Source organism: Heliconius melpomene, chromosome 8, assembly GCF_056956725.1.
Source record: "Heliconius melpomene rosina isolate 202511_hmr_F chromosome 8, ASM5695672v1, whole genome shotgun sequence".
In the NCBI taxonomy this organism is placed as follows: Eukaryota; Metazoa; Arthropoda; class Insecta; order Lepidoptera; family Nymphalidae; genus Heliconius; species Heliconius melpomene.
Window position 1 is genome coordinate 5,931,882 of NC_140396.1, and position 26,946 is coordinate 5,958,827.

Here is a 26,946-nt window from a genome sequence, read left to right on the forward strand (position 1 = left end):
TTTTATATATTATGATGTCTGATTTTGATAACCTGTGATAAAAAAAGTAAAAAGTCTCGCATATAATTTTATTGTCTATGAAGTTATTTGTCATTAACCACAATCCACATAAGTATTAAATATATCTGAATTAGTTTTATTGCAAGAAACATTGTACATTATTCTCTATAGTTTCTAGTGTTTTCTTATATTTGATTTAAATATTGGTTCTTGTGTAGTTATAAAAGTTATAAATACTTAAATATGGCTACAAATTATCCTCCGAACACTACTATTCCAATTGGAAATCCAAATGATCTTCCTCCACCATATTCCGCTGTTGTAGGTAACCCTCAATACGGTTTCGTAGCTCCTGCTGGTGAATCGTATCCTGGTCATGAGGGAGCTTTCCCACAGCCAAAACAATTCACTGCTACCGGAGTTTATCCACACCCCACAGTTGTTACTACTTCTCAACCTCAAACAGGTGACATTCCACCTCCTCCTCCTGGTATGTCAGTACCTGTAGGAGTGATAATACCCCCTGCTGTTGGAACTGAACCTACAACTGTTACATGTTATAACTGTGGGAAAGTTGTCACAACAAGAGTTACTTACACCACTGCTTGGCATACTCATTTTGTGGCTGGATCTATTTGTGTGATAACAATGTATGTATTATTTTCCTAATATTTTTTGTTGCTTTGGTGATATGAGATTATTAATGTTTTGTTTTTATTAATTTTCAGGGTGTGTTCACTTTGCTGTCTTGGACTTGTACCTTACTGCTTTGATACATTTAAGGATGCTGAGCATTATTGTCCAAATTGCAGTACATTTATAGGCAAAAGCAACAAATGTTAATAATGACCCATAATGACTATAAAAATGTCTCTGTTAAAATATCTCCACAAAATATTTATTATATAAGGTATATAATTACAACAAATGTTGCACACATTTATTGTACAAAAATGTAATATTTATTTTGAATGAATTTTATTGGTGTAAACTAGACGTAATAATAATCAGGCATTAGGCCAGGATTCTGAGGATGACAATAGTTTGAATATAATTTCAGAACAATTAATTTTGCAATACTATAACAGAGAGTTTTGTAGCTAATATGTTAGTGCCTAAAGTATTTCATTGAAGTTTGTATATTTTCATGATAAGACCATAGGGGTGGTGGCCCTGTTTTTCTTATTGATACACTATTTAAATTATTTATATATTTGTGTTTTTTAAGGTTTGTAGGTATTAGTTAAATAAGATGATATTTTTGTATAGCAAAGTAAGCAATTAACAACTTAAATGTTTAAAATTATATGTATTCTTATAATTTTTTCCTTATAATCTATTCTAATCCAACATATTATATCTGTAAAATCAAACACCTGCAATGTTAAAAATAATTGCTATTTTATACTCCGATTTACTCTTTTTATAATAAATATGTTTCTAAAATGAACATATGTTTAGAAATTAGTTGGACATAGAAAATAAATTTAATAATAATTGGCAAGCATTCCATCCAAAAAAAAATAAAAATGCTTTGTAGGTTTAGAGGTATTCAGTTCATATAATCCTAATATGTATATTATTAATATAAAAACTGTGATATTGTCCTGAATATTTAAATCTGTTATTATTGGAATTCAAGCCTTTATTTATAAATTGTTCTCAAATTTCAGTGATGCTTATACTATTGTGTCATAAAAATGTACAAAAAATATTTTCTTTGTAAATTTTGAATACTTCATTAAAATGTAATTTTATTGATGATATTTAAACAACAAGTATAATTACCCAATTTACTATGGCAGCTAAAATATTAATTTTAATTCCAATTATTTATACTATTACATATATATAGGTCTAACTCAACTAAATATTAGAATTAGTTTTTAATTATTTATGGTGACTATTTTATATGATGATATTTTTATACATGCTTCATAATAGTTTTTTGGGCATACATTTTTACGACGTTGCAAAGGTGGCTAGAAATTCATTTATATTATCTAGAGTTATCACTAATTATAAAAATCTTAATCAATATAAATGTCACTAATCACTTCATATATTTACATTGCAGTCCCTTGCAAATATTGTGTCTTCATTAAATATAAAAAAAAGCTGTTATTGTTTTGCTCTTTTCCTTTTAAGCTTACTATGTTATATTTTAAAAAATATTAGTCATAAGTACTCCAGTACTTACATTTATACTTATAATAAAATGATAAATATATCATATCTCTTTGACATGATAAGATAACATGTGTGACAGATAAAGTAATGTTCTGAGCCATAACTAATCAATAAAATATCATATATGTGACTTTGTTAGTAACAATTATACATATATTAAAAACAATGAATAATAGAGGTGTTAGTAATTTAAGTTCAGATATTGGACAAACAGGTGTACAAATTCAGACAATACATCTACCACAAGAGCCTCCGCCTCCATATTCACCAACTGACACAATAGCTGACTCGCTAGTGGTTAACCAACCTGTGATACATCAAACAGTTATAGTTCACCAGACATTAAAAGATGTACCTATATACACTGACTGCCCGAGTTGTCACAAAAGAACCCTAACAACAGTACAATTTGTTAATTCTCAAAAAACTCACTTGTTGGCCGGATTTATTTGTGGATTAACATTGTAAGTATTGAAACTGACTAGAAAATATTAATGCATAGGCGTATGTTTATATTCCAAAAAATAAGCTTTTATACTACTAATAAAATTTATTTAATTTTAATAAGTATACAAAATTGTAAATGCTTATTATTATGATAAAATTATACGACTCATAAATTAAGATCATAATTCTGATTTTCTCCAGGTGGTGCATGATTTGTTGTTTATCTGCGCTTCCATATATGACAACAACATTCAAAACAGCGGATCATTATTGTTCTAACTGTAATTATTATTTAGGAAGTTATTCTAAATTTTAAGTAGTATGGTGATATATGTTTTCTGAGGGGGCTAGATTTATTATTAAGTATTTACTTAAAGTTGTGTAAAATTATGTTTTTTTGATATGGTTAGGTATTTTATTCGAAATAAAAATAATTAATTGTCATGTAATTTTATTTATTAACAAAAATATATCAGCTTATCCTATTTTATTACTATTTCCACATCAAATTATATACTAAGGATTGTATGGCACCTGCAATCTGAAACAATCTGACGCTATTTTCCATTTGCCATCAACAGCTACAATCAAAAATGTTTGTTGAAATGGTTTTTTCACATCGTCGTTTTGATAAATAACATCTCCACAAGCTTGAATCATATAAGTCAATTTATTAGCAACTAGGTTTTCAGATATCGGTTGAGCATCCAAAGTTTTTAAGATATGATTGCTAGCTGGCAGGTCCATGAGAAACTTTTGAATATTGTCACTTCCATTAATTCCATTTCCATTCCACACTAAAAGTCCAGTGTCAAGGTATAACTTTGAGGTTAGATGTCTACTGTTATCGACTTGTTTGTAGAAAACTTTAGTAAATTCCTCTGCAGTTTCACACGCATTATCTACGTTTTTTAAAGCAACTTCACTTGCCATAGTATAATATTATAAATAATTATTAATTTCCGATAACGGGTTAAATGCGAAAACGTTCCTTTAATTGTTATTATTTACTTGTGTTGTAACATGTATGTATATGTATATAATTATATTCTATAGTCTATGACTTATGTAGTTATCTACTAACTTCAGTCATGTGTCAACTTGTATTTGTTTCACATTTCAATATACTTATACAGCAAACAGAATATGCAATGGGATTATAAGAGATGTTTACCTTTATAAAATCGATAAATTATCGTTAATATTATAGTAGACTTATTTGTTTTTTTTGAACCATATAGTACAATTTCACATAATTTTAATTACATTAGCAGTAGTAAATATATAAAAATTAAAGAGAGATTGTCCAGATATGCTTGACTCCATCCAATACATAACGTGACCATTTTTCGGTCGGCTCAAAATGGGATATTGTAGGATTGCTTTCGTTTTTTAGAGTTTCGTACCTTTGAAGGAAAGAAGAAACCCTGATAAGATCACCCAGGCCCCATATGTCCCGATAAAAAACATATTTCTATATTTACTTAGAAAAAATATATGGCCGTTTATATCGTGTATTTCGACACTATAAAGGTAGGGCAAAATATTTCAAACGATATATATATCGATATATTTCAAACCTAAAGAAATTAATCAAGATACGTCAACAGTTTGGACGTGGGATTTTATTTTCATTTCACGATGTTTATCCATACTTGTATTTTGTGTGACGCAGTTGCGCATTGATACCAATTACCAATAACGTCAACACCTACGACTCGATTTCGGAATGAGGCGTGTGCGGCGGTGTTCCTTTAAATTTAATGGCTTCATTTTTGAGAAAAAAAATGTATTAAGCTTTTACAGAGTAGTTAAAACTGTGGTTTCATTTAAAGTGATGCTGACAAAAACATTATGTATAAAATATTGTTTTTCCGTGGGAGTAATATCATTCATATTACATCAACATTATTTTCGTAATTTTTTGTCGTCCATCTTAAACAAAAAGCTTAAGCGTCCGCCTCCTTTGAAATCTTTTTTCAACTGTAATATTGCCGCGCGCCCGTACACCACTTGATAATAACGCTGCATCCCTCGAAATCGTTATGGCAAAAACTAAAAGAATTTGTAGAAATCGACAAGCATTGCATGTTTTTTAATTTCATGCTGGAATTTGACTAAGTACAACAAATGATTTAGTCATTATTAAACAAGTTAAATAAAACATAAACATAGAAATATTTATTTAATAATGTCTTTATCTATCCTATATATGAATTCTTATACAAATTGCCTTAAATATATTACTACAGCTAATATAATTCAGGAGATTTGACACGGTCTTATCAAATATAGGTTTGCACATACATAATATATCAAAAGCATGAATATTAAGTCAATAATATTTTTAAAAAATACAATTATTAATTTTTACAATTTAAAATATCGATTTTATTTATTCATACTAAATTGAGATGGCCAAATCGAAATAAAAATTAAACAAAAATTGACATAATTATTGCATTATAACTAGTAAATAAAACAGTCAGCTTATTAAATTCAATCTTATCCTAAGGCACTGACAGAAATGATTATGCACTAGTATAAAAATTAATTATAAATAATATGAGCTAACCGATAAATAACATTCCCTTAAATCAAATATTACACTCATTTTTTTTATAATTCGGAATCATCAAAAAACCAACAAAATCATTGATGTATTTCATACAATTATGTTTATAAATCAGTTTAGGAAAAGCAACAGGAATCCTTTTATTTATAAATTAGTTAAAATAATTTTATTTTTCTTAACCTAAATCGATTATATTCATCACAATTGTAATTTATTATAAAAAAAAACCAGAAAAGTCATAACATATATGGGGGCTTGTAGGACAAATGTATTTATTATTTATAAACAGTGAGAAAAAATATTTTAATTTCAAAAGTATAACACTAAAGTATTGCAACTACCTTGTCCGTCTGTGAACAGCATTCTATAATATAGGCTATAATATACTTAAAAAAAGAAATAATAAGCTGTTTAGTTAATCATTAGTTCAAATAGACTAATGCAACCCAAACATTACTTCAATCATCAATGTTATATTTACTAGGAATTAAAATTTCATGTCATTTACAATTATTTATTATAAAAGCCAAAGTTATGATAAATTTATATATAACTTTAAGCAATTTCCATTTTATTATGTTGTACAAATATGATTATTAGTACTGCATCTGTTTATTTCCTTACATTAAGTATTAATTTAGAAACGTTATATCTAAATTTTAATTTGAAAAAGTAGTTGCATGGTCAGATTATTTATACAAAAATAGTAGTGATATCGGTTTGTGTAATAAAATGGAAATTTAAAAGTTAGACTTCAAAATCCACATCACTTTAAAATAATTCAGTTCAATTTCACATATCATGTTATACATATACATATTAAATAAGACACTACACTTAAAAAGCGTTTTATATACAACGTGTTTGATTTGTAGACGATTAAGAATAATATAATAAATAATACAAAGTAAATATTATGAAATTGAAACTCTAACTCTACTACTCGAGTAGAGCTTGAGTTTTCGATGACCTCCATGTTAACACCAACTGTTAATAAACATTTTATAAATCGATGCGAGGAAAATTAATTAATAGAATAAAATAAAAATAAATAGATTAAAATTGATTAATAGTATAAATTGATAATTATCTCGTTTTCTATATATATATATAATCATTCGTAATCGTCTGTGTATTCGTCTAACGCAAAATCTTAACATAAGCGGCAGTGCGCGCTAGTGCGTTGGTTTACGCCATCTATTTGTACCTCACATTATATCTTATAATCCATTTAATCCAATCTGAAAATATATAATATCAGTTATTAGTTATAATTTATAATACATATGTAATGTTAAAATGTTAGTTATTTCTTTCTTTAAGGTTAGAACATTACAGATATGATTACATCGTAATGAGGTAGTTTAGACGCGACTGACAGTACGTACAATACAGTCGAAGAATAAAGTTAAGCTTTCCGAAATTTTGTGCATTGATCACTCGGGAAGTAAAACACTAAGCCAGAGTTCCCTCTGCTGGCTAACTTCAGACAGAGGGAAGTAGAACTCTGACTTAGTTGCTTATTTAGAGAATCTATTTGTTTAGTATAGAACAGTCCAGCGTAAAATGTTACTTACGTGACCTGTAGAGGGCCGTTACGTACATCGACATCGAGTTTGTCATTTATACCCGCCATTAATCTTTCCTGTGGAGCAAAAAGTTCACATAAGGAGTTTACTAAATAAAAATATTACATATTTGTATTAATTGAGCGCATTGTAGCGCTTTTTCTCTGAGAGACAAATGGAACTGAGTGTTTTACACTAGGCTCCCTCTGCCTCCCCGTTATATGGGAGATACAGGATGATGATGATGATCATATAATATTCACCTCAGTTAGTCTTTCAGTATCTGCAAAGCTGTTGCTGTGACTTTTTGTCTGCAATTTCTTTATCTCCGCTTGCAATGAATCTATTTTACTCTGCATCTGTTAACAAAATATAAACACAATAGTTAGATTACTTCCTTAGGTGTATGCGTATGTGTTTAACACCGTGACCATCACCGGAAATGTGTTTATTAAATTAAAACAAAATCAATTGGATTTAACATTCATAACACATAATATGAACATATTCATATTATATTCATTTAACTTATTGGACATGACACCAAATAATAATGCTTTTACATAAAACACTGCCAGAGTCCACCAATGACAACAAGTAGAAAGATGTAACGATTACGACACAAATCTTTGAAGAGATAACACAAACAAAACCTTATCATTGCACCTGAATTGTAACAAGAGGGTTATAAAATATTAACGTCATAAAATGATACCTTAGACATGGTTTTTAAGTTACCGCTGTGCGTGGGAACTCAACGGGGTAGACAGAGGCAACCTAATGTTAAGATATTCTGTTCCCTAGGCATATTATATTTTTGCGTGTTGAGTATCAGAAATCAACGAAGCGCTTTCTTTTGTTAGGTAAATGAAATTATTAATTCCCCGAAATGGGAATTGAATCAATAACCGTTGTGATAAAAATCAGACACTGCGTCATGACGGCCTCTATTTTAAATTTAAACGATCTTTATAATAATCTTTATAATATAAAAAGTTACATTTTTTAAGATTTTAGGACTTATAATATAATAAGTTATATTATAAGGATATGAGGCCGTCGTGGCGCCAGGGCAAGCTTGCGACTGTAAATGCGATGATTGTGGATTCGATCTCCACTAGGGGCAATGAAATACAGTAGAAACTCGATTAACCTGATTAATTTTTGTCTTTAGTCATTCGGATACTCGAAAATCCGGATAATCGAATCTATAAAGAAAAGCTGGTTTTATGCATATGTAGCACAAAATTGTTATATGTCTATTAAAAACAACAAGTACATATCAACGAAAATCAACAGTTTATTAAGAAATTATTAATATTTTCCAACATACGACATATAAATTATGTATGCATTTACGTACGTATAAATTTTCTTAGGTTTCATTGTATAAAATAATAATCGCGGTTGATAGTCCGGATAATCGGGAATCCGTTTAACTAAGGCCCAGATAATCGAGTTTTTACTGCATTAATTATTTTTATTCCCTCGATCTAGTAACATGGTAGATTCCACGACTCAACACGCAATGCTTTAAGATTTCGGCCAAAATAGTGATAATGGCGTGTCTTAACACTAGGTTCCCTCTGCCTACTCCGTTATTTGCGGGATACATCGTGAAGGTAAAAAAAACACAATAAGGCGACATGTAAGGCAGTGAAAACGCGTGTACGACCACCTCTGACCTCTTCTACGATGGCGGGCAACGACCTCTCAATGCAGGAATATGCAAACGCCAGAGGTTCCTATGTAAAAATATTTTTAAGCCATTTAGCTAATACCATATTAATTAGTATTGACACATTTTGTTTATATTATTAAGTTAAAATGGAATTAATACAGCGTTTATGTGATGTGAACATATATAATATGTATTTTCATTAGTATGAAATAAGACATGTCGATGATATAAAATTGTTAAATAAAATGATTCAAGCATATGAAAAATTTGTACTGAATTATAAATTTATAATTAGTTCTTGCTACTTAATAATAAGGTTAATGTTAGTTATACGTGCCGCACAGTAATAAAATTAATTAAAAAATTGAGATGTTTTTAAAAATTTTACAATTTTACGAGTATGTGTATTTTAAGTACGAAAAAAACAAACCTCTATGATCTGACGTCATACGGTGTTGTAAACGAGACTTCAAATGATCAATGCTTTTATCTATACATAGCTTATTATTATCAACATCAGTGAATTTATTTACAAGACCAATTAGCATTTTAGTAAAAATGAAAATAGGAATACCGTAAATAGTTTTTAAGAATTTTAAAGTGTTACTTCAACATTTTCGACGTAGTTTGATGAGAACCTACGGCTTAGGGGTCAGAACGCTTGGACGGTTTCCAAGAGGCGCGGGTTGAAATCCCTCTAAGTTCAAATTTTTATACGTTTTCTAAAAACTGTATTTCTATAAAGTACAAAGAAATATAACGAAATTTTAACAATCAATATAATGAAATAGTGGTAGTAGTCAGGTGGGGTTTTGGGTACCTGCAGCCGCGTGTGGTGCTGCAGCGTGTCCAGCTGCTGCTGCTTGTCGGCCAGCGCCGCCGCCCAGCGCGCCTCCTCGCGCGACACGTCCGCCTGCAGCTGGCCCAGGACGCCTTCCTGTAAAACACATCTTATGTGTTTATACCAGGGAGAACACTCTATAGGTGATACTAAATTGAGTTTATACCGGAGAGAACATTTATAGGTAATACTTTTTTTTATCATCTTCGCGCTGTATCCCACACACCGTAGGGTAGGCAGAGGGAGCCTAGTGTTAAGACACTCCGTCCCCACTTTCCGCCGAATTTTGGAGACATTGCGTGTTGTGTGGCGGAACTCAACGGCGCGCTTTGCCTCGAGCGAAGAAATGAAAATATAAATTTAAATATATATTTCCTTTCCTCGAGTGGGGATCGAACTCACAACCAGTCCATTTTGCAGCACACATTGTGTCACTGCGCCACCACTCGGTAATCGCTTCAGTCCTTTCGCATTCATTTTCAGGAATGCAAAGACTTTGGTCCTTCATTCTCTCTGGCTACTCCGCTGGATATAAAACTTAACAATATATGAGTAGGGACAGCCGTAGTGATTTCCCACTAATAGTAATTGATTGTTGTTGTTAACTTTGCGACATTTATGTTTAGTTTTAATTCATTAAGTGGTTCTGTTATTAACTAATACTAATATTCACTAAAATTTGAATTGACAAATTGACAACATTAAAAATAATTGTACTGGTAGATTAACTTAGTATTCTTTATGTAAATATTATTAAACATTATGCGTTATGTAGTAGAAGATAAGGACACAACATATTTCATTTTTTGTGTATAAAGTCAAAATAAGAAGTTACAAGCTTCATTTTTTGAACGTCAAATAATTTATCACCAGTTCACTAAGGTCAATACCTCAGACCTGAGAAGAACCGGCGCTAGAAACTCAGCGGGACTTTTTTAAAATTTAACATTTTAACATTTCTGACCATGATACTTTAAAACAGCCTGGAGCGAGCATTTCATTCCCAAGGCATGTTATCATTTATTTAGTAGTTACCTTTAACACAAACATCTTTTTACAACACTTGTAAATTGTAATATAGAACATTCTCGGACGTTTTGTGGGATCCTATTATAAAAGCGTACACGTGGTCCCATAAAAGAATTACGGGCTGCACAACTTTCAATATATTAATTAATGAAATGTTATATAAAAATAATATTTCAACTATGTATTACCATAAAAAAAACTTTCAAATTACCGTATCAGCAATTATTCTCTTATATTTGTCGACATATTGTTGTAATTGTTCGTTTTGAACTTCTAAATCTTTAACTCGCGAGTCATCTACGCCTTTTTCAACAACTTTAGCTTGTAACTCATTCTCCAGTTGCTTCTTAACAACCGCTTCTTCTTTTACTTTCTTCTGTAATTCACTTTCAAGTTTCGCCTTCGCTACTTCCTTTTCAGTTATCTGCTGTTGCAATTTGTTCTCAATTTCTTTGGCTATTAACTCTTTCTCTTTTAGTTTTTGTTGTAAATCAGTTTCTAATTGCTGTCTTTCTTTGTCTTTTTGCGTTAGCTTTGATGACAATTCATTTTGGATCAATTTCTTGTCAGCATCTTTTGCATCTAATTCCTTTTTGAGGTTTTCGGCGAATGTTTGAAGCCATTCATTTGAAGCAGGCGAGGTAGGTGCGGCGGACGGACATACTTTACGAAGTACATTTGCTACTTCGGAAAAATGTTGTTCTTGAGCCTTCACTAGAGCTTCCTGTAAAAATTATTGATTTTAAATTGATATCATTATATATAAATGGAGAGTGCAAGAAGATTCTTCTATAATTGTACTACAGGATGATATAAATACAAGTATAGTCTGACAAACGTGTTATTGCATATGAGAAGCACGCGCGGCAAATTGCGTAGAACGCGTATTTTGATGTCTGCACATAGACGCCACATCGACGGGTGTGACCGGGCGGTCACTACACTACGGTACAGTCGAGCGCAGCGCTGTCAATTCATTACTTTGAAATATGATAGCATCATACATACAAAATGGCGTAGTAGAACATATTTATCTAGTAATATTTTAATAATTAGTGTTAAGCTTAAGCAACATGCAAAATCACGTTATGGATAAGCAAATTGAAAAATTAAATGAAAAACTGAATTGAAATTATTATAATGGGGCCACATACAAATCTTCAATCCAAATTCAATAAAAAAGTAAAATTTTAAAAGTAATTTTAATAAGGTATTACATAAAAGAATAAATGTTATAATACAACCAATAAAACTGTAAAAGATAAAGTTTAAATAAATAAAATGTCAAATATAAAAGCAAACAATTAAAAAAAATGGCATTTTTGTTTACAATTAATTATATTCTTGTTTGAACCATATAGTGTGAGCTCGATTGAACCTATAAAGATGTGTGGGTGCGAATTTCCTGTAAGGACGTAGCGCTCACACTGACGCACAGTAACTTGCATGGTAAAGGGATACCAGGCTATCATATTTTGTACCTCAAAATTGATTGAAATAATTTACCTAATATATATATATATATATTTTCATATAATCTTTAAGAAGTTTAAATATTTCTTTATCCATATTGCATATTTTATAAGCTTGTATTACGCATACTGAATATTTATGTTGTACATAAGTGTGTATATATACATATATACATAAATATCATATGCCATTGGTTATATAAGCAGAAGTTTAGAATTGATTAATTATTTATTTACAAAAAAATTTTATTATACTTTTCGGGCTAGTCTTGATTTTATTCTCGCCAACGATGTATGGGATGGCTGATTATTTTTCGATATTTAGATATCCTCATAATTTTTTTTTTACTACAACATAAAGATGATCAGATATTTTAACTATCGTATAGGTAAATGTGATTTGCTAAGCGTGGGGTAAAACAACATAACAGGGTAACACTGATCGGACGTTCTCTGCGCATACTTATACTGCGCAAGTTTACGCGAGTACTTCCCATTATCAATAACATGTTTGCCAGAGTATAGCATAAGAACAAGCGAAGACGGCCAGAGTCAACTAAATACATTGCGGTATGTTATACATACTGTTTATAGTCCGTTTCAATCCAATGTGCAAAATAATATAAGCTTTGATTACAAAGGACAGACTATGTAAATTATATATTAATTTCACTAGTAAATAGCATAAATATTTTATTTTGAACGACCAAAAAACAAATAAAAAAAATACTTAGGAGACAGTTATATAAAAGGTGCGGACATTTATTTATACAATTATACAATAATAATACAATTATTTTATGCATTGTTTATGACACAATGCATAAAATACTTTGCTCTAAAATGTATACTGTACATTTTGAACAACATTGGGTAATCGGCTGCATTTGTATAAGTAATCAACAAATATATACATGTATATTATATATATATATATATATATATATATATATATATATATATATATATATATATGTATATATATATATAAATTAAAAGTGGCCTTACTTACACATTGTTTAAAAATTTCGAGATTCTAAATAATTTAGTATGTTATATTAATAAAAGTATTAAAGTTTTTGGATATATAAATATTATCAATGGTGAATTTATACGCTTGGTAAGGCTCGGCAAGCGTCCAAACACAAGCGTGTAAGCGGTTTTTTGGCTTTGTTTACGAGACTGCAAAATCTTGTCGGCTTGGGTTTGTTTGCCAAAGCAAAGGAAGCTTACGACTCATGTACCTTCTTTTCTGCCAAATTGACTTTTTTTTTAAATACAGAGAATAATATGTTAAGCCTAATAATACAGGAACTGAAACAACTTAGACATCCACATCTGACATCTTTGCGTGTTCAGAACACACTAAAAGTTTGTAAAAGCTTGAGACTTGTTAAGGGTTACCAAGCTTTGCCAATCATGGTAATACACCAGAAGATGCATAAGTTAAGCCATTTAATTTACAAATTGGATTGAAGCAGTACAGGCACTTACGCGCGCGTCCCGGGCCGGCACCGCGGGCGGCGCTCGCGCGAGGGCCCTTTCCGTTTGTAACGCCTCCATTACTTTCCAGTTTTTAGTTCGCAACTCCTGGCGTCGTTGGAAGTTATCACACAGTTAATTATTGTGATCATTTAAAAATTATTATTTTTTTAGCATCACGCTATATCCCGTATATAACAGGGAATGCCGAGGCAACCTAACTCAAAGTGCGAACCAAAGTCACAACCACCGTGTTTGTCAGTCCAGTCCAATCTGTGCCACTGCGCCCATACACATACTTCAAAATATTATTGTATTATTACATTTATTATGTTATTTGTAATTATTTTAATTGTTTTACATAGGTCAAACACGCCATGCATATTAATAATGAAAAAACAGTTAATTACGAAAAAACTTGTTTTCGTGTTTCGTAAAGATAATTAAGACTAGAGCAAGTAGAAGAAACAACGAAACTAACTTACATGAAGGCATCGTGACACATGTTGTGGTTCTGTGTTCGACTCCTACCAGGGGAATGAAATATTTAATGTTTTCATTTCCTCGCTCTTATAACGAGGCAAAGCGCAGCGTTTTGCACCGCCACTCAACACACAAAGCCTCGAGAATTCGGCGGAAAGTGGGAAACGGAAATGTCTTAATTGGAAATGGGCTGTCTTCAGAGCTGAATGGATAGCGGCATAAACAAACTTACAAATAAACTTACATTATTTTTATCCTTGTAGTGTGCGAGTTGTTCCTGTAGACTAGCCAATTGTTCCTTTTGTTCGGTGCTGCTCTTTTGGGCTGTGATTAGTTCGTTGCGGAGTGCTTCTACTACACTTTCAACTTTAGCAAGTTCCGCTGCCTGGGAGGAAATTTTATGATTAGCAAAAATATTAATTTATATATTTATACATATGTTTATAGATATTAAAAAATATTTCAATGCATTATTTTAATTATATTAATTCTAAACATACTATAGTTTATTGATATATATATCAAAAAATATTTAATAGATTTGAAATTTGTGTATGAATAAAAAAAAATACTTAATTAATCCGGTTAAAAAGTATCATTTAAAATTTGTAAAAATGGCGAAAATTCAAATATTACACTATTTACCTTAAAATCATCATTACTATTGGGCGGTGGCAAGCCATTCTGTGCGGGCGTCGCTTTCAACTGCTTGAGTTCAGCCAGCTCCGATTCACTGGCCGCTAACATTTCTCGGAGTGACGCGACCTCTTTAGATAACTGGAAAAAGGATTTTAGTTAGACTAAATGTTTTTTTTAAATAGAATTACATTTAAGGAATTAATGTGATAACTATAGCCTTCCTCTATAAACGGACTATCAAATACAAAAATATTTTGTCAATTTATATGAAAACATGCTTCTACTATTAGTCTTCCTAAGATTCAAATTTTGTTATTTTTCTGTAATATAAAATGTTCTTGAGTTACATTTTATTTTAGATAAATTTTGGTAATTTTGGATTATAAAAATAGTTATATAGTTTTACCTCTTGCTTTTCTTTCTCCGCGTCTTCTTTAAGTTTCTCGACGCTGCTTTCAGCGGCCTGCGCACGGCTCGTCAAACGCTGTACCTCATTCTGAAGTTCAGTGAGACCTATGCAATAATAGCATATTAAAATAAAGTTTTTAGAAAATAAACTTAATAGTTTATTTTCTAATAACTTTATTTTAATGTTCTTAATAGAACATTTTCTGTGTTAAAAATAAACCAAAAGCGATAGTGAAATAAACAAACTCTTATACTGACTCTTATTAAATGTCCTAAAGTGGTATTTTATTTATAGCTCTGTGTTGTATTCTGCAATAAGCAGGATAGGCAAATGGAACCCAGGATTAAGTCACCCTATTACCTACTTTTCATTCCATTTCATTCCGTCTTCCATTTTCGAGACAATGCCGCGCTTTGTTGCCAAATTTTGGAAAATAAAAATCACTCATTCCTTTGAGTGGAGATCAAACTGACACTGTGCCATATATATATAACAATTTTCCCAGTGTTTACCTGTGAGGCGCGCCTGCAACTGTCGCAGCTCCTGTTGCGCGAGCGACTCCGCGTGGACTGCGCATGCGCGTTGCTGCTCTAGCTCTGTGTACACTCGGTTCAGTTCCTGTTATGTTAGTTTTTTTAAATTATTAAACTAGTCATTATAATAGACGGATTTTATTTCATTAATTCATATGTGAACACTCACGGTGCTAAAAGTGGAATATTTTAACAGACCGAGATCGGTCCGAGAAGTAACCGTGACAAGACTGACCTGCAGCTGCTGCGCGAGCTCGGCAGCGTGCTGCTGTGCGAGCGCGGCATCGCAGCGCGCCTGCCCCGCCTCCGCCTGCAGCGCACCCAGCTGCCCCATCAGCGCCACCTCCGACTGGAGCACACACACGGCAATCAAACATACACATATATCATCTTTAGCCTACTCTACCTCTGCTTAGAGGTAGTCTAATATTAAGATACTTCAAAGCACCCACGCATCGCCCAATTTTCAAGATATCTCGAAAATGTGACGAAAGATTTCTCATAAAAGCCGAAATTAAACGCCACGCTTTGCCTTATTAGCAGGACGAGAAAATGAAAATATTAAAGAATTCATTCCCCCAAGTGGGAATTGAACCCACAACTGGCGCGTTTACAGTTACTCGCTTGTCGACGACCTTTTGTCTTTTTAACGGAGCGAGGAAATAAAAATAATTCACTCCCACGAGTGGAAACCGAACCGACAATCGTCGCTTATACAGCTGTACCACTGTATCACGACAGCTTTTAATATTTTTATTAAGATCTCTAGTCTACTCATATTTAAACAATATAACAAAAACCCATGACTTTTATGCATTATATAAAAAAATAAGTAATAATAACCAAGTGAAAACAGATGAAAGAAAATATTACATTACAATTAAAAAAAATATGTATAAATTGGCAGACCCTGGTAATAGACGGGATTAATGCCAGGAAGAAGAAGAATCAGTAAAATATAAAGCAAACAAAAGAAAATTACCTCTGAGAGTCTCTGAATATGCATTTCCATTTGTACGCGTTGTGCTTGAACTTCACTTTCTTCACTCAGTTTAGCTTGAAGCTGTAACAAAAAAGGTAAATATATGTGAGTAAAGAAACTTCTTAAAGTTGCATGGACCGATATTCCAGTCAGCTTGGAGTAGAGCATAGGACTTGCGAGTCTAGTTTAAAGTAGGCTTGGCGAGTCCTGATCACTATAAATATAGCTGTAGATGGCTGTATAGCTTTGATTTTTCTTACTTTTGACAGTTTTCTTCCCGGGTGAACAATGTACAAAAGTTTAAAAAACTAAGTTCAGGGCGGCCACGACTGGTCGTCTGCAGTATAAGTTAAGGCTCATTTAAATGCTCAATACTGTAAGTTTAGGAGGCCCATTTGAATGCATATTAATAATGCTCACCTTCACTGTTCGCGCTCCTCTCGCCTGCTTAACCAAATTCGAAATAACTATACTAGTACTTCCTGCGATATACGTTCTAGAAATTTATGAAAGTTCTAGAATGATCAAGATCTTTTAACAAACTATACAGAGATCATGTGATTTTATCGTGTATTTATTGAGGGCGCAAACAAACTTGATTCAGAAAAAGAGCAAGCACAAGTGATTAGTGGTTGCAACATTATGTCATCTCTGTCTATCTTTTTAAATATGTCAATAAGAAAATAAATCGACCTATTCTTGAGATCATTCATATCACTACTAATGTCTGTTAAGACCGTCGACGTGGCGCAACATCCGTCTGTAATAGCCACGGTTGTTCCCACACGGATAATGATTTTTTTTTTATTTTCCTATTTTGGTGAGAAAATAAAGATAGAATTTTGCAGCTATGCATCACTACGCAGCAATACATATGCAATACTTTAGAAAGTGAGTGTCGAGTGGATAAAACGTTTTGTAGCACACTCACCGCGTGCGTCTCTTTGGCGAGCGCGTGCTTGTCATCGAGGGCGCGCTGCAGCCGCGCCTGCAGCTGCTGCAGCTCGGCGCGCCCCGCCGCCGCCGCGCCCGTCGCCTGCTCTAACGCTCGCGTCGCCGACGATGCGCGCTCGCGCTCCGCCATCAGCGAAGATCTGCGGGTCAAATGCATTATTTTAAATTTAACTATTTTTCTGGTTTAATCGCGTACATTTTAGAGTTATACAAGTCTTTAAAATATTATAAAATACGAAAATTATGAAGTAGTCTGTTATCACAAATAATTCACATAGTAATTTCAATAGAAACAAATATTTGAAGCTAACGTATAATAGGACGTAACGTAAGCCTAGTAAAAACTTTGAAATCTTTATCGAAAGAAGGAAGAAGAAGAAATCAATAATTAGCGATAACACCGCCTTTTGTACTTCACACAATGTTATGTATATTTACTAGATGTAACTTCTAACTTTGCCTACTTTCTATTTATTTCTATTTTACATAATTTTTATTATATACATATAATAAAAAAAATATGAACAGTACATAAAAAAAATATTTACACTATCGTTAGATTGCGATTATTCTCTTAAGATAGTGTTAACTGTAGTTTACTTTTATATCTAAGTTTAGTGCACTTACCTTAGTTCCTTTATAGAGGCTTGAAATGCTTGAGAGGCTTCTAAAGATTCGGCGAAGGCTTTTTCCTTAGCAGCGAGTTGTTTCTTAAGCTTTTGCATGGGGTCATTTGGACCCTAGAAAAATAAAAAAGCATATATCAGTTTTCACATTTATATTTTTCTGAATTCCGAATTATATAAAAAAATCAATGTTTTTTTTACCTAATATCAACGTTTTTGACGTATATGAAATCAATCTAATACTACATACAATATATTTTATTAATTTAAAAGTTAATGACCTAGTTTCGATAATAATTCAAGATTTAATTAATCATAGCACAAAATAAACATAGTTTAGAATGTATATTTGTTCAATTAGTTCATTTTATTGTTAAGTGAACGCACTTATCTCAGGCTAGCTTGTATGCATGTATAATAATTAATATTGTATAGAATTAAAACGCAAATAAAAATGAGATCCATTTAATAATAGCTATAGCTACAATTTTAAAATGTATTATGTAGGGTAATCAGAATATAATTAGTAATAAATTATTTCATTTTCCATTTTCTGATATTTTAAGAGGTTGAAGTATTGATCATGTAATATTATAAAAAATATTGAAATGCAATTGATCTACATTTTTGCAAACTGACAAGAAGTGAGACAAATTCGTGTCGTAAATGTAATAAACAGTAGCTAGAGTTTGTGTGTTTGATCCTTACACGGGGGAAGAAAAAGCGAGTTGTTACGTTTTAGCACTCAACAGGCAATTTCACGGTAATTGGGCAGAACGTGGGGACCACCTCTTAACACCAGGTTTCTCTGCGTACAAACAAAAGTGAAACGTGTTTTTTAACAATACCTCAGTCCAATCCGAGTGCTCGGGCAGCTGGTCATGGTGCTTATTGAGGAGCGCGTCGGTGAGAATCTGTATCTCGTTGCGTGATAGCGTCGCCTCGCGCACCACGCGCACTAACTCGTTGACAGCCACGCCTCCATTATCACTTGCTGTAATACAGAAACATTTAATTCTAGCTTCCACGCTCTATCGCATTTGAATTTGCTCTATGCGTAGGTAGATAGTGGGAACGTAGTGTTAACACACTCTGTACCCCACGCACCAATCAATTTTTGAGAAATTTTGTGTTGAGTGTCGGAACTGAACGCCGTGCTTTGTCTTGTTACCAAAGAAAGAAAATAATTTCTTTCGAGTGAAAATCCTCGTGTATAAAAAAGTCACGTCTAATATAAATAACAGTAAGTTAGAGATACTTATTGTAAACAAGACAGATTACGATTTAAATTTCATAATCTTATATTAGAATATACGTAGTTATACTTTGTTTGACGTCACTCCTTGCTACTATATTCATTTGAGAAGAAATATACGTTTTAATCATATTATTCGTACATTTTATATAATTTATTTCGTAATCGTGAGCATATTTAATACTTATAGTTTAAATTGCTTTTAATGCTTAGGTACTTTTAATTTTTTTACACACATTAGTGGTTAGTCTCAAATGAAATCACCTTACGCTATCAATAAAAGCTGTAGAGGATTATCTTTCAATGCAGCATTTGATATCAATAAATATGTTCGAGTTTCGAGGCTGACATTTGAGCAGGTTTGAGTTACAACTGGATTCAATCCCGACTAACGTCCGCGCGGCTAATAGTTAATCAATAAACGACAAATCAATATATCATTAGTCATTACTATTCAATGGTAGTACCAAAGTGTTAGTAGGTAGGTACGTTTCAAAATGGAAAATAGATTTATTTTCTGAACTACATTCAGAAATCTAAGCAATATTTTGTTAAAACTATATATTATACAAATTTTAAAATAATTTAAAGTTGTGTTAAATCTATGACTAATCAAATGACCTTATAAGAAAAGAAATGAATTGTTGTTTTCATTGACTTGATAAAATTTATTTAAGATGTTAAAAATATCATCTCACAATCCCACAATCATCGCGTCATAAACCCGGCCTTATATATTTTGGAAAAACCCATAATATGATTAATATATATTTTTATAAGGTGGTAATCTATGGTATACGTATACACATTATATAATGCAACGAAAGAGCTAAATATGCGAATATATTAACTGTGTAATCTTATCGCATTAAATAGTTCTAATGACGTAAGAAGTATATAATATTATTTACCTTTATTCGATTTTTAAATACTAAAACTATCATCATTGCATAGAGTGAAACGCTATTGATTGTACGTAATAGGATTAAAGTCCAATGAACTAGCGCGGTCGGACCTATATATTATGCATATAAATTAGGGATGAGTTCGATATATCAAAACGTAACTTAAAACCGATATGTTAAGGAAAACATAACGTATCGATATATGTTTTTAGAAAACCGTTTTTACAGAAACTTAAAACTCAACATAGCTGTGATCTGAACAAAAACGTAATAACGCAAAACTTCTGAAACGTCAAACGATCGACGTTTTATATCGAAACTAACTTCCTCTCTTTCTAAGTAATGTATTCCGAGCGGGCGTAAATGAGATAAGGCGAATATCTGATAAACTGATATTCGCTACCTCTCTTTCTATCCGTATATTCTTCACGGGTGTAAAAGAAATGAAGCGAATACCCGATAACTAACTAACTAACAGATTCATGTTTCGGCGGTTTTCTTACATTACATCTACAAGTTATTATTTCGTCGTTATGAAATCGAACTTCTAAATAAATGAATAAAGTTGAAATTTGGATATGAATTTGTATTTTAAGATTATTTCAATTTAATTACTAAATATTGTTTTTTTTACATTTGATTATAGTTTTTATTTATATGTAATACTAATTACATATATTTATTATGATATTATAATGTTATAATTATTATTTTGCGTTTATTGACAACTAGCGGACCCGGACGCGGCTACGCCTGCTTGAAATATAAGAATATAATTTCTATAGAAATATAATTTCAATCTATATGAAATGCTAAAAGTGACTATTATATTTATTTTCATAAGGATGAATATCAAAATGACGCGGTAACGAAAGCGGTCGCGTAGCGACGACGGTTGTTATTAACATGGCAGAATAAATTGCATGTCAAATTAGAAAGTATTTTAATTTATTAGTATATATGTGTAATGTAATGTTATATAGCCTATAGCACTTCTGAAGAATGCAGCTTTCATACAAAACAAAAACATAGTAAATCGGACCAATAGATCCAGAGATCTTAGCGTTCAAACAAACAAACAAACAAACAAACAAACAAACAAACTCTTCCGCTTTATTATATTAGTATAGATTCGAAAAAAACGATATCTGAAAACCGTTTTTGATATCGATACGAAAACTATATATCGGTTTCATAACCGTTAACGGAAAAAAACGATAACGCCCATCTCTAATATAAATATACCGTGTGATATATTGTGTGTGATTAATATTTTATTAAATAAAAATACTACATTTGTTTCTATAGTTTTCTTAATAATTTAAAACTCGAAAATTTCTGCAGCGTTAAAAAAATCCTACCTTTAGTAACGTACCTACGTGAAAGTAAAAAAAATAAATATTCGTTACAACGAACTATTACTACAGTATTAATATTATCGATATTTTAGATTAGTAAAAGTAAAATTTTCTTCAGACTATATTTTCCGGGAGAAAAAGTAGTTTCTAAAAAATAAAACAACTATACTTATGTAAAAAATATTTTGTTATACTGTCTGTGTGTTTTAATGAAACAAGGCTATAATATTTGATTGCTACCGTCTTTTGTTATACAATCGCGACGACATCCTTCACGTGGACGCGCCGTTAATATTGCAGTCTCCCCCTTCGGGCAGCGACGAAGATTATTTTAATCTAGTCTCAAGACAACTATATATATTACGAATATAGTTTCAGTGCTAAACATTATTTTACATATACCTACTACTTAAATATTTAAAATGCTAAATTATATGTCAGATAATAAAATGAATGGCGGATGTCAACCAACATTATTTGTTTACAAACTAACGGTGTGAGTTGAACAGGGCTGAAAATGAATAAGAATTATGATGATTGATTATATCAATTACGTTTTACATGATATATACCTAATCAATATTTTCTTAGTTTATAAAATAAATATAATTTTGTAATTATTTTTCACATAAATATATCATATAAAGAACTATATACATTTATTTATTTTACTAATAGGTCGTGACGTATGTGATACTTATAGCCAAGACACGATGCAGATAATAAAATAAATGTATCGATTTTATGTTTCTGCTATTAAACATATACATTTAATAGCAGAAGTCAACGATATAATTACAATGCTTATGAAATCATATAAAATAATCTATTTGTCCAGTTTTATCTCGTTGTTGAGGATTATATACTTCCTTTATATTATTTTTGTGATTCAAAAATTTTATATCACGCTCAGACCTAATCAATTTGCATTAAGTATTTTAATAAAACATGTTACATACTTACTTACGTCTCACGTTGTTGTTTTAAATATTTGTGTATATGGAATAAAAAAATGTTTATAAAGCAATAAATAACATCGATTTGATAATAGACGATAGACGATCTCAACTCTCGCATGAAACATTCGACTTATTGAAAAAACACCATTACTAATTTTATTTTATTTTAGAGGAATCATATAAAATACCATACTTTTTATAAAATACCAAGCTTAAAGTAGGTTCCGATAATTTCGGATATATAATGAGCATAATTCTAAATGAGATAGATCTTTTTCTTTTTGGTTTTCTATTCTTTAGTTTTTTGTTACTAGAGAATAAACAAAAAATATCAAAAACCAATAGACAATCTGAAATAATATTACATTCGTAACCGAAATCGATATAATATTTTTTTTATATCTGTATAGATCCCAAATGTTACACCCGTAACAACCCTGGTCAAAGCAAAGAAAAAGAAGCTCTTACCAATAAGAGACAGAACATTCTGTTCGGCTTTCTTCTTCTTTCCTTTAGCTGGTGGTGACGATGTCTGCACTTGTTTGAGCAACTTGTCAGTAGTTAGTTCGCTAGGCTGGGGCACGTTGAGCGGCAGCACTACTTCTGGAACTTTCTTTTCGGGTTCCGAAACTACTTCTGGAACTTTCTTCTCTACTTTTTTTGCTGTTATTTTGAAAATGTAAAAAGTTTTTTAGGAAGAACCTAGTGTTAAGACACTCCGAATGAAGTTGGCTTAATGGGAGATAAAAAACTCCCAGTGGTACCCGAAATTTATATCTGTACTAAAGATTTTTAATTTTAAGTTTAAATATTTTTAGATATATTTGCCAAATTATATGTTGTATTTCTAAATTTTATGTTATATTTCAATGTGTTATTTTTACGTATATTTTGACTATTACTTCCCACTCGGAAGAGATGACTTATTGTCATTTTCTTGGCAAAATAGAAATAGTAAATTATAAACAAATAAATTGAAAGATTACAAACCTTTACGCTGCTCTAATGGTGCTTCGATTACATTGCGTACTTCGCGAATCTCTTCTTTGACGGGCTCCGGATTGCTCTGCTTTTGAGAAGTTTTAACACCTTTTCCTTGCTTGGCATTTTTAGCATCTTTCTTTTCAAGAGCCTCTGATTTCTTTTCAGCTTGTTGGACCTACGTTAAATATATATTTTGTATTTATTTGTTTCAATAAAGAATGTATGATAAACAAACACATAAAACCAACTTGAGTCAGAATAAGTTGGTAACGTAATGCATATAATGTTTTAAGACATGTTTTTTTATATAGTATTTTGTATAAATAATATAAACAATACTAAAATAATCACATCAACGGTATTAATACAATTATATTTCACAACTATAAAGAATCTGTAAGCAAGATTCAAAAGCATACCAAATGCAAATTAAAACAATGGTCCCCACCCACATGTAGAATGTTCGAAGTTTAATAAGCATCAAAGTTTTCAGAGTGCATGGATCATGAGAAGGCATAAATTATGAGATCATGATGAGAAAGATGATCATCTAACAAATATAATATTAACCAACACCATTATTTATATAAATGTAAATATTACCAAGCTATTGGAGTAATGTGTAAATTTGAATTTTTGTGTTCCTAATTATAAAACTACTTCTACTACTTTAGATATTACTACTGCATATTCATGCTTTTATAATATTTTTAAGTAGCAGAACTAAGAAATAAAAAATATATCTAGTACATTTTACCATTTCATCCTAAGGAAAGGAAAATAACAAGAAAATTTAAATGAACAGGTTGATCATATGTAAAAACAAAATAAGGTATTGCCAACTTAAATGTTTATTTTAAAACCATTATATTATACTGTAATCTAGTAGATTGATAAATTTTACTTTTAATTTTTAATATTTATAATCAATGGACAATTTTAGTAAAATTAAAAAATGTGATTATAGTTTAATGTCCACGATGAATAGTGTCCAAATTATAATTTTCATTTATTCAAAAAATATATACACATTTCTCATAAAGTTGACAACACAGCGGACATGTGATGTAACTCACTTTTTCTAATGTGGCGTGCAACAATTCAAATTCGTCCTTCGGATGCATTTCCTCAAAATGGTTAGATACTTCCGAGACCGGAGTGGCCGCCGTGCTTAGGTCGCTAACGCAGCTCGGATCCGCTTTGTTAACTAATATCGGCTTTACTTTAGGATCTTTGCCGCGTTTGCGAATCTGTACACACAGTAATTCTACCATAGTACCTTTGTCTTTCTATTATTTTATTTTAAAAATTTAAACTCATAATCTTATTGTGATTAATATATAAAATAAGAGAAAAATGTTATTTTGTTTGTACATCCATATTTACAACCAGTATATACTATATTGTGAAATATAGCTATTTAAATTTATTGTTATACATATATGTTTAATATATTATCAAATATCAAAACATAATATGCCCAAATAATTCCCTGTGTATATAATAATTATATAATATAATACAGTTAATTTATACATTTTTATATACAGAAACATTCTAGAAAACTAACCATGAGGGTTATCAATATGAAACTTGAAAATCTATATGTTTAGCAAGCAAATATTAAAGATAATCATGCAAATAATTGACCCAAGATATGAGTTATTTTTAAATATGTAATCTGTGATAAATACCAATTTGTGAACCCACAATATTCAGATAACATTTCATTCTACTGTATGTAATGAAAAGATCTTAAAGTAGTATAAAAAACAATTTTGGGACCGTTTCTGGGGTGCAATGTTTGACTGAAAATGTGGTGAATGCGAGGATTGTGAGATAGATTCCCACTAGAATGAATGAGTAACTGTATTTTGCCTAGTAAAAAGGCAAAATACTATTATGAGTTCCCCAATCAACATGCAGTGTCTTGAAGATTGACTAGAAAGTGAAGAACTGAGAGTCCTAACACTGCTACTCTACTACATGATGAGTGAATAAAAAATAAAAATGTTACAGTACCATGATAGTGGGTGGTGTGTCAGAAGGAAGCTCCACAACCACCGGTGGACTAAACTCGACATGAGGTTTAGTAGGCACACTGTCATCTTCTACACCACTTTCTGCTGGGGCCTCGCTCTCAGGATCACTGCCAGTAGTTGCGGTAGCATTTTCCTTTTTTTCTTTTTTAGCCAACTTTACAAAAAAGAAATAATAATATATTATATTTATTATTAATAAAAATATAAATGGCAGTAGAACTATTAATGTAAGTAATCACTTCACATCACTTTTCATTTAATCAAATGCAAAAACCTCATGTATAATAAAATACTGTCATAAAATATATTTTAACATAGAATTCTCTGTCTCTTCTCTTCAATGTTAAAAATATATTGTGTCTAGCAACAAACCTACATTAATAAAACTACCATTTACATGAATATATTAAATGATGACCATAATTAATTACTTGATTTTACTAATATTGAACATCACAAATTTAAAAAATATTACATATGTATATTAAAGGCAGTTTTTGTTATTAATCAGTAAATAAAAAAAGTAATACTTCACCTTCTTATTAGCTTTCTTATTGTTTTTCTTAGATTTGTTTTTATTATCTGCTAAAGCAAGTAATTCACTTGTGGCTCGGCGTTGTTGGGCAATAGCCTCTTCATAGCTTGTACCAGAAGATGAGAATAAACTCATAAGGAGAAGAACAGCTGCACCTGCTACTCCAACTCCGCATAGTACCAATATGGCTTGCAGCTCCATTGCGTATGCCGCAAGCTGAATTCTCTATCCAAACATACTATGTTTCAAATATGTACCAAATACAATGTTTACAGAAAACTATTGTTTTTAATACCATAAGTATGAACTGTAGTACTAATTGTAAGAAAAAAAAATTATATCATATTTTTAAGCAAATAAAAAGTAAAGTGAATTTATTTTATTTGCTATCACACTGAGCCAATATTTGTTCCAAGCTTTTAAGGTCAATTATTTGTATAGGAAATGTATAAGTACTATGACATTGGTGTATAACTACAATGAAATATTTAAAATTACTTACTCTTATATACTTTACACTAATAAGAATTCACGGTAAAAGCTCGTTTCAATGAGAATCGGCTGACACGTAAGCAATGACACATGTCAAAGGTTATTGACAGTACTCGAGAATGTTTTAGTATTGCTTTTATTTAAGTATTTCCCATAATATAACCACAATAGTTACTTTAATGGGAAAATAACATTAAAAACAACTTATAACTGTAATCAGATTCATAAAAGCGGACATAATTCAGCAATAGTAATAATGTTATAAATTAACAGTTAGACTTACCTACAAATTAAAGTGGTAATATGATATGAAAATATTATTAATCCGGTTGAGGTTCATACGTTTTAACTTTTATAACGTAGAAATTACAAAAATAAACAGAAAAAACAATGAAAAAGCGCTACCGCTACTGGACTGCCGACCGACATTGAATTGTTAAAGAAAAGCGAAGACGACAGCGTTAGTGATGGTGTTGCCAATGTGTTTTCCTACACATTATTTAAA

At 31.2% G+C, this 26,946-nt stretch overlaps 3 protein-coding genes across 8 annotated transcripts; 1 reads left to right on the top strand and 2 right to left on the bottom strand.

Annotated features, from left to right (window-relative positions):
• Positions 1 to 9: 9 nt before the first annotated feature.
• Positions 10 to 3,081, top strand: LOC146536862 (lipopolysaccharide-induced tumor necrosis factor-alpha factor homolog). The gene is made up of 3 exons (XM_085189460.1): positions 10 to 650; positions 729 to 2,654; positions 2,839 to 3,081. Exons 1-2 carry the CDS (start codon positions 244 to 246, stop codon positions 841 to 843), a joined length of 522 nt encoding a protein of 173 aa, XP_085045586.1. The 5' UTR covers positions 10 to 243; the 3' UTR covers positions 844 to 2,654; positions 2,839 to 3,081.
• On the bottom strand, positions 3,076 to 3,684 carry Nxt1 (NTF2-related export protein 1). Its single transcript, XM_085189461.1, has one exon. The coding sequence runs from the start codon at positions 3,568 to 3,570 to the stop codon at positions 3,154 to 3,156; it is 417 nt and encodes a 138-aa protein (XP_085045587.1). The 5' UTR covers positions 3,571 to 3,684; the 3' UTR covers positions 3,076 to 3,153.
• Positions 3,685 to 4,809: 1,125 nt separating this feature from the next.
• On the bottom strand, positions 4,810 to 26,898 carry alt (SMC superfamily domain-containing protein aluminum tubes). 6 transcript variants are annotated; one of them, XM_085189450.1, is made up of 22 exons: positions 26,725 to 26,898; positions 25,950 to 26,174; positions 25,395 to 25,568; positions 24,449 to 24,622; positions 23,379 to 23,547; positions 22,857 to 23,051; positions 18,760 to 18,905; positions 17,913 to 18,025; positions 17,263 to 17,425; positions 16,332 to 16,412; positions 15,585 to 15,698; positions 15,329 to 15,434; positions 14,814 to 14,920; positions 14,414 to 14,545; positions 14,013 to 14,153; positions 13,298 to 13,393; positions 10,543 to 11,055; positions 9,282 to 9,398; positions 8,466 to 8,525; positions 7,044 to 7,139; positions 6,790 to 6,857; positions 4,810 to 6,453 (listed from the first exon to the last, which is right to left on the bottom strand). In XM_085189450.1, the coding sequence occupies exons 2-22, from the start codon at positions 26,148 to 26,150 to the stop codon at positions 6,444 to 6,446; spliced, it is 2,976 nt and encodes a 991-aa protein (XP_085045576.1). In that variant the 5' UTR covers positions 26,151 to 26,174; positions 26,725 to 26,898; the 3' UTR covers positions 4,810 to 6,443. The 6 variants fall into 6 exon arrangements, with proteins under 6 accessions (XP_085045576.1, XP_085045577.1, XP_085045581.1 ...); XM_085189451.1 differs by lacking the exon at positions 26,725 to 26,898 and adding an exon at positions 26,452 to 26,608; XM_085189455.1 differs by lacking the exon at positions 24,449 to 24,622 and having other exon boundaries at positions 26,725 to 26,897.
• Positions 26,899 to 26,946: the final 48 nt, after the last annotated feature.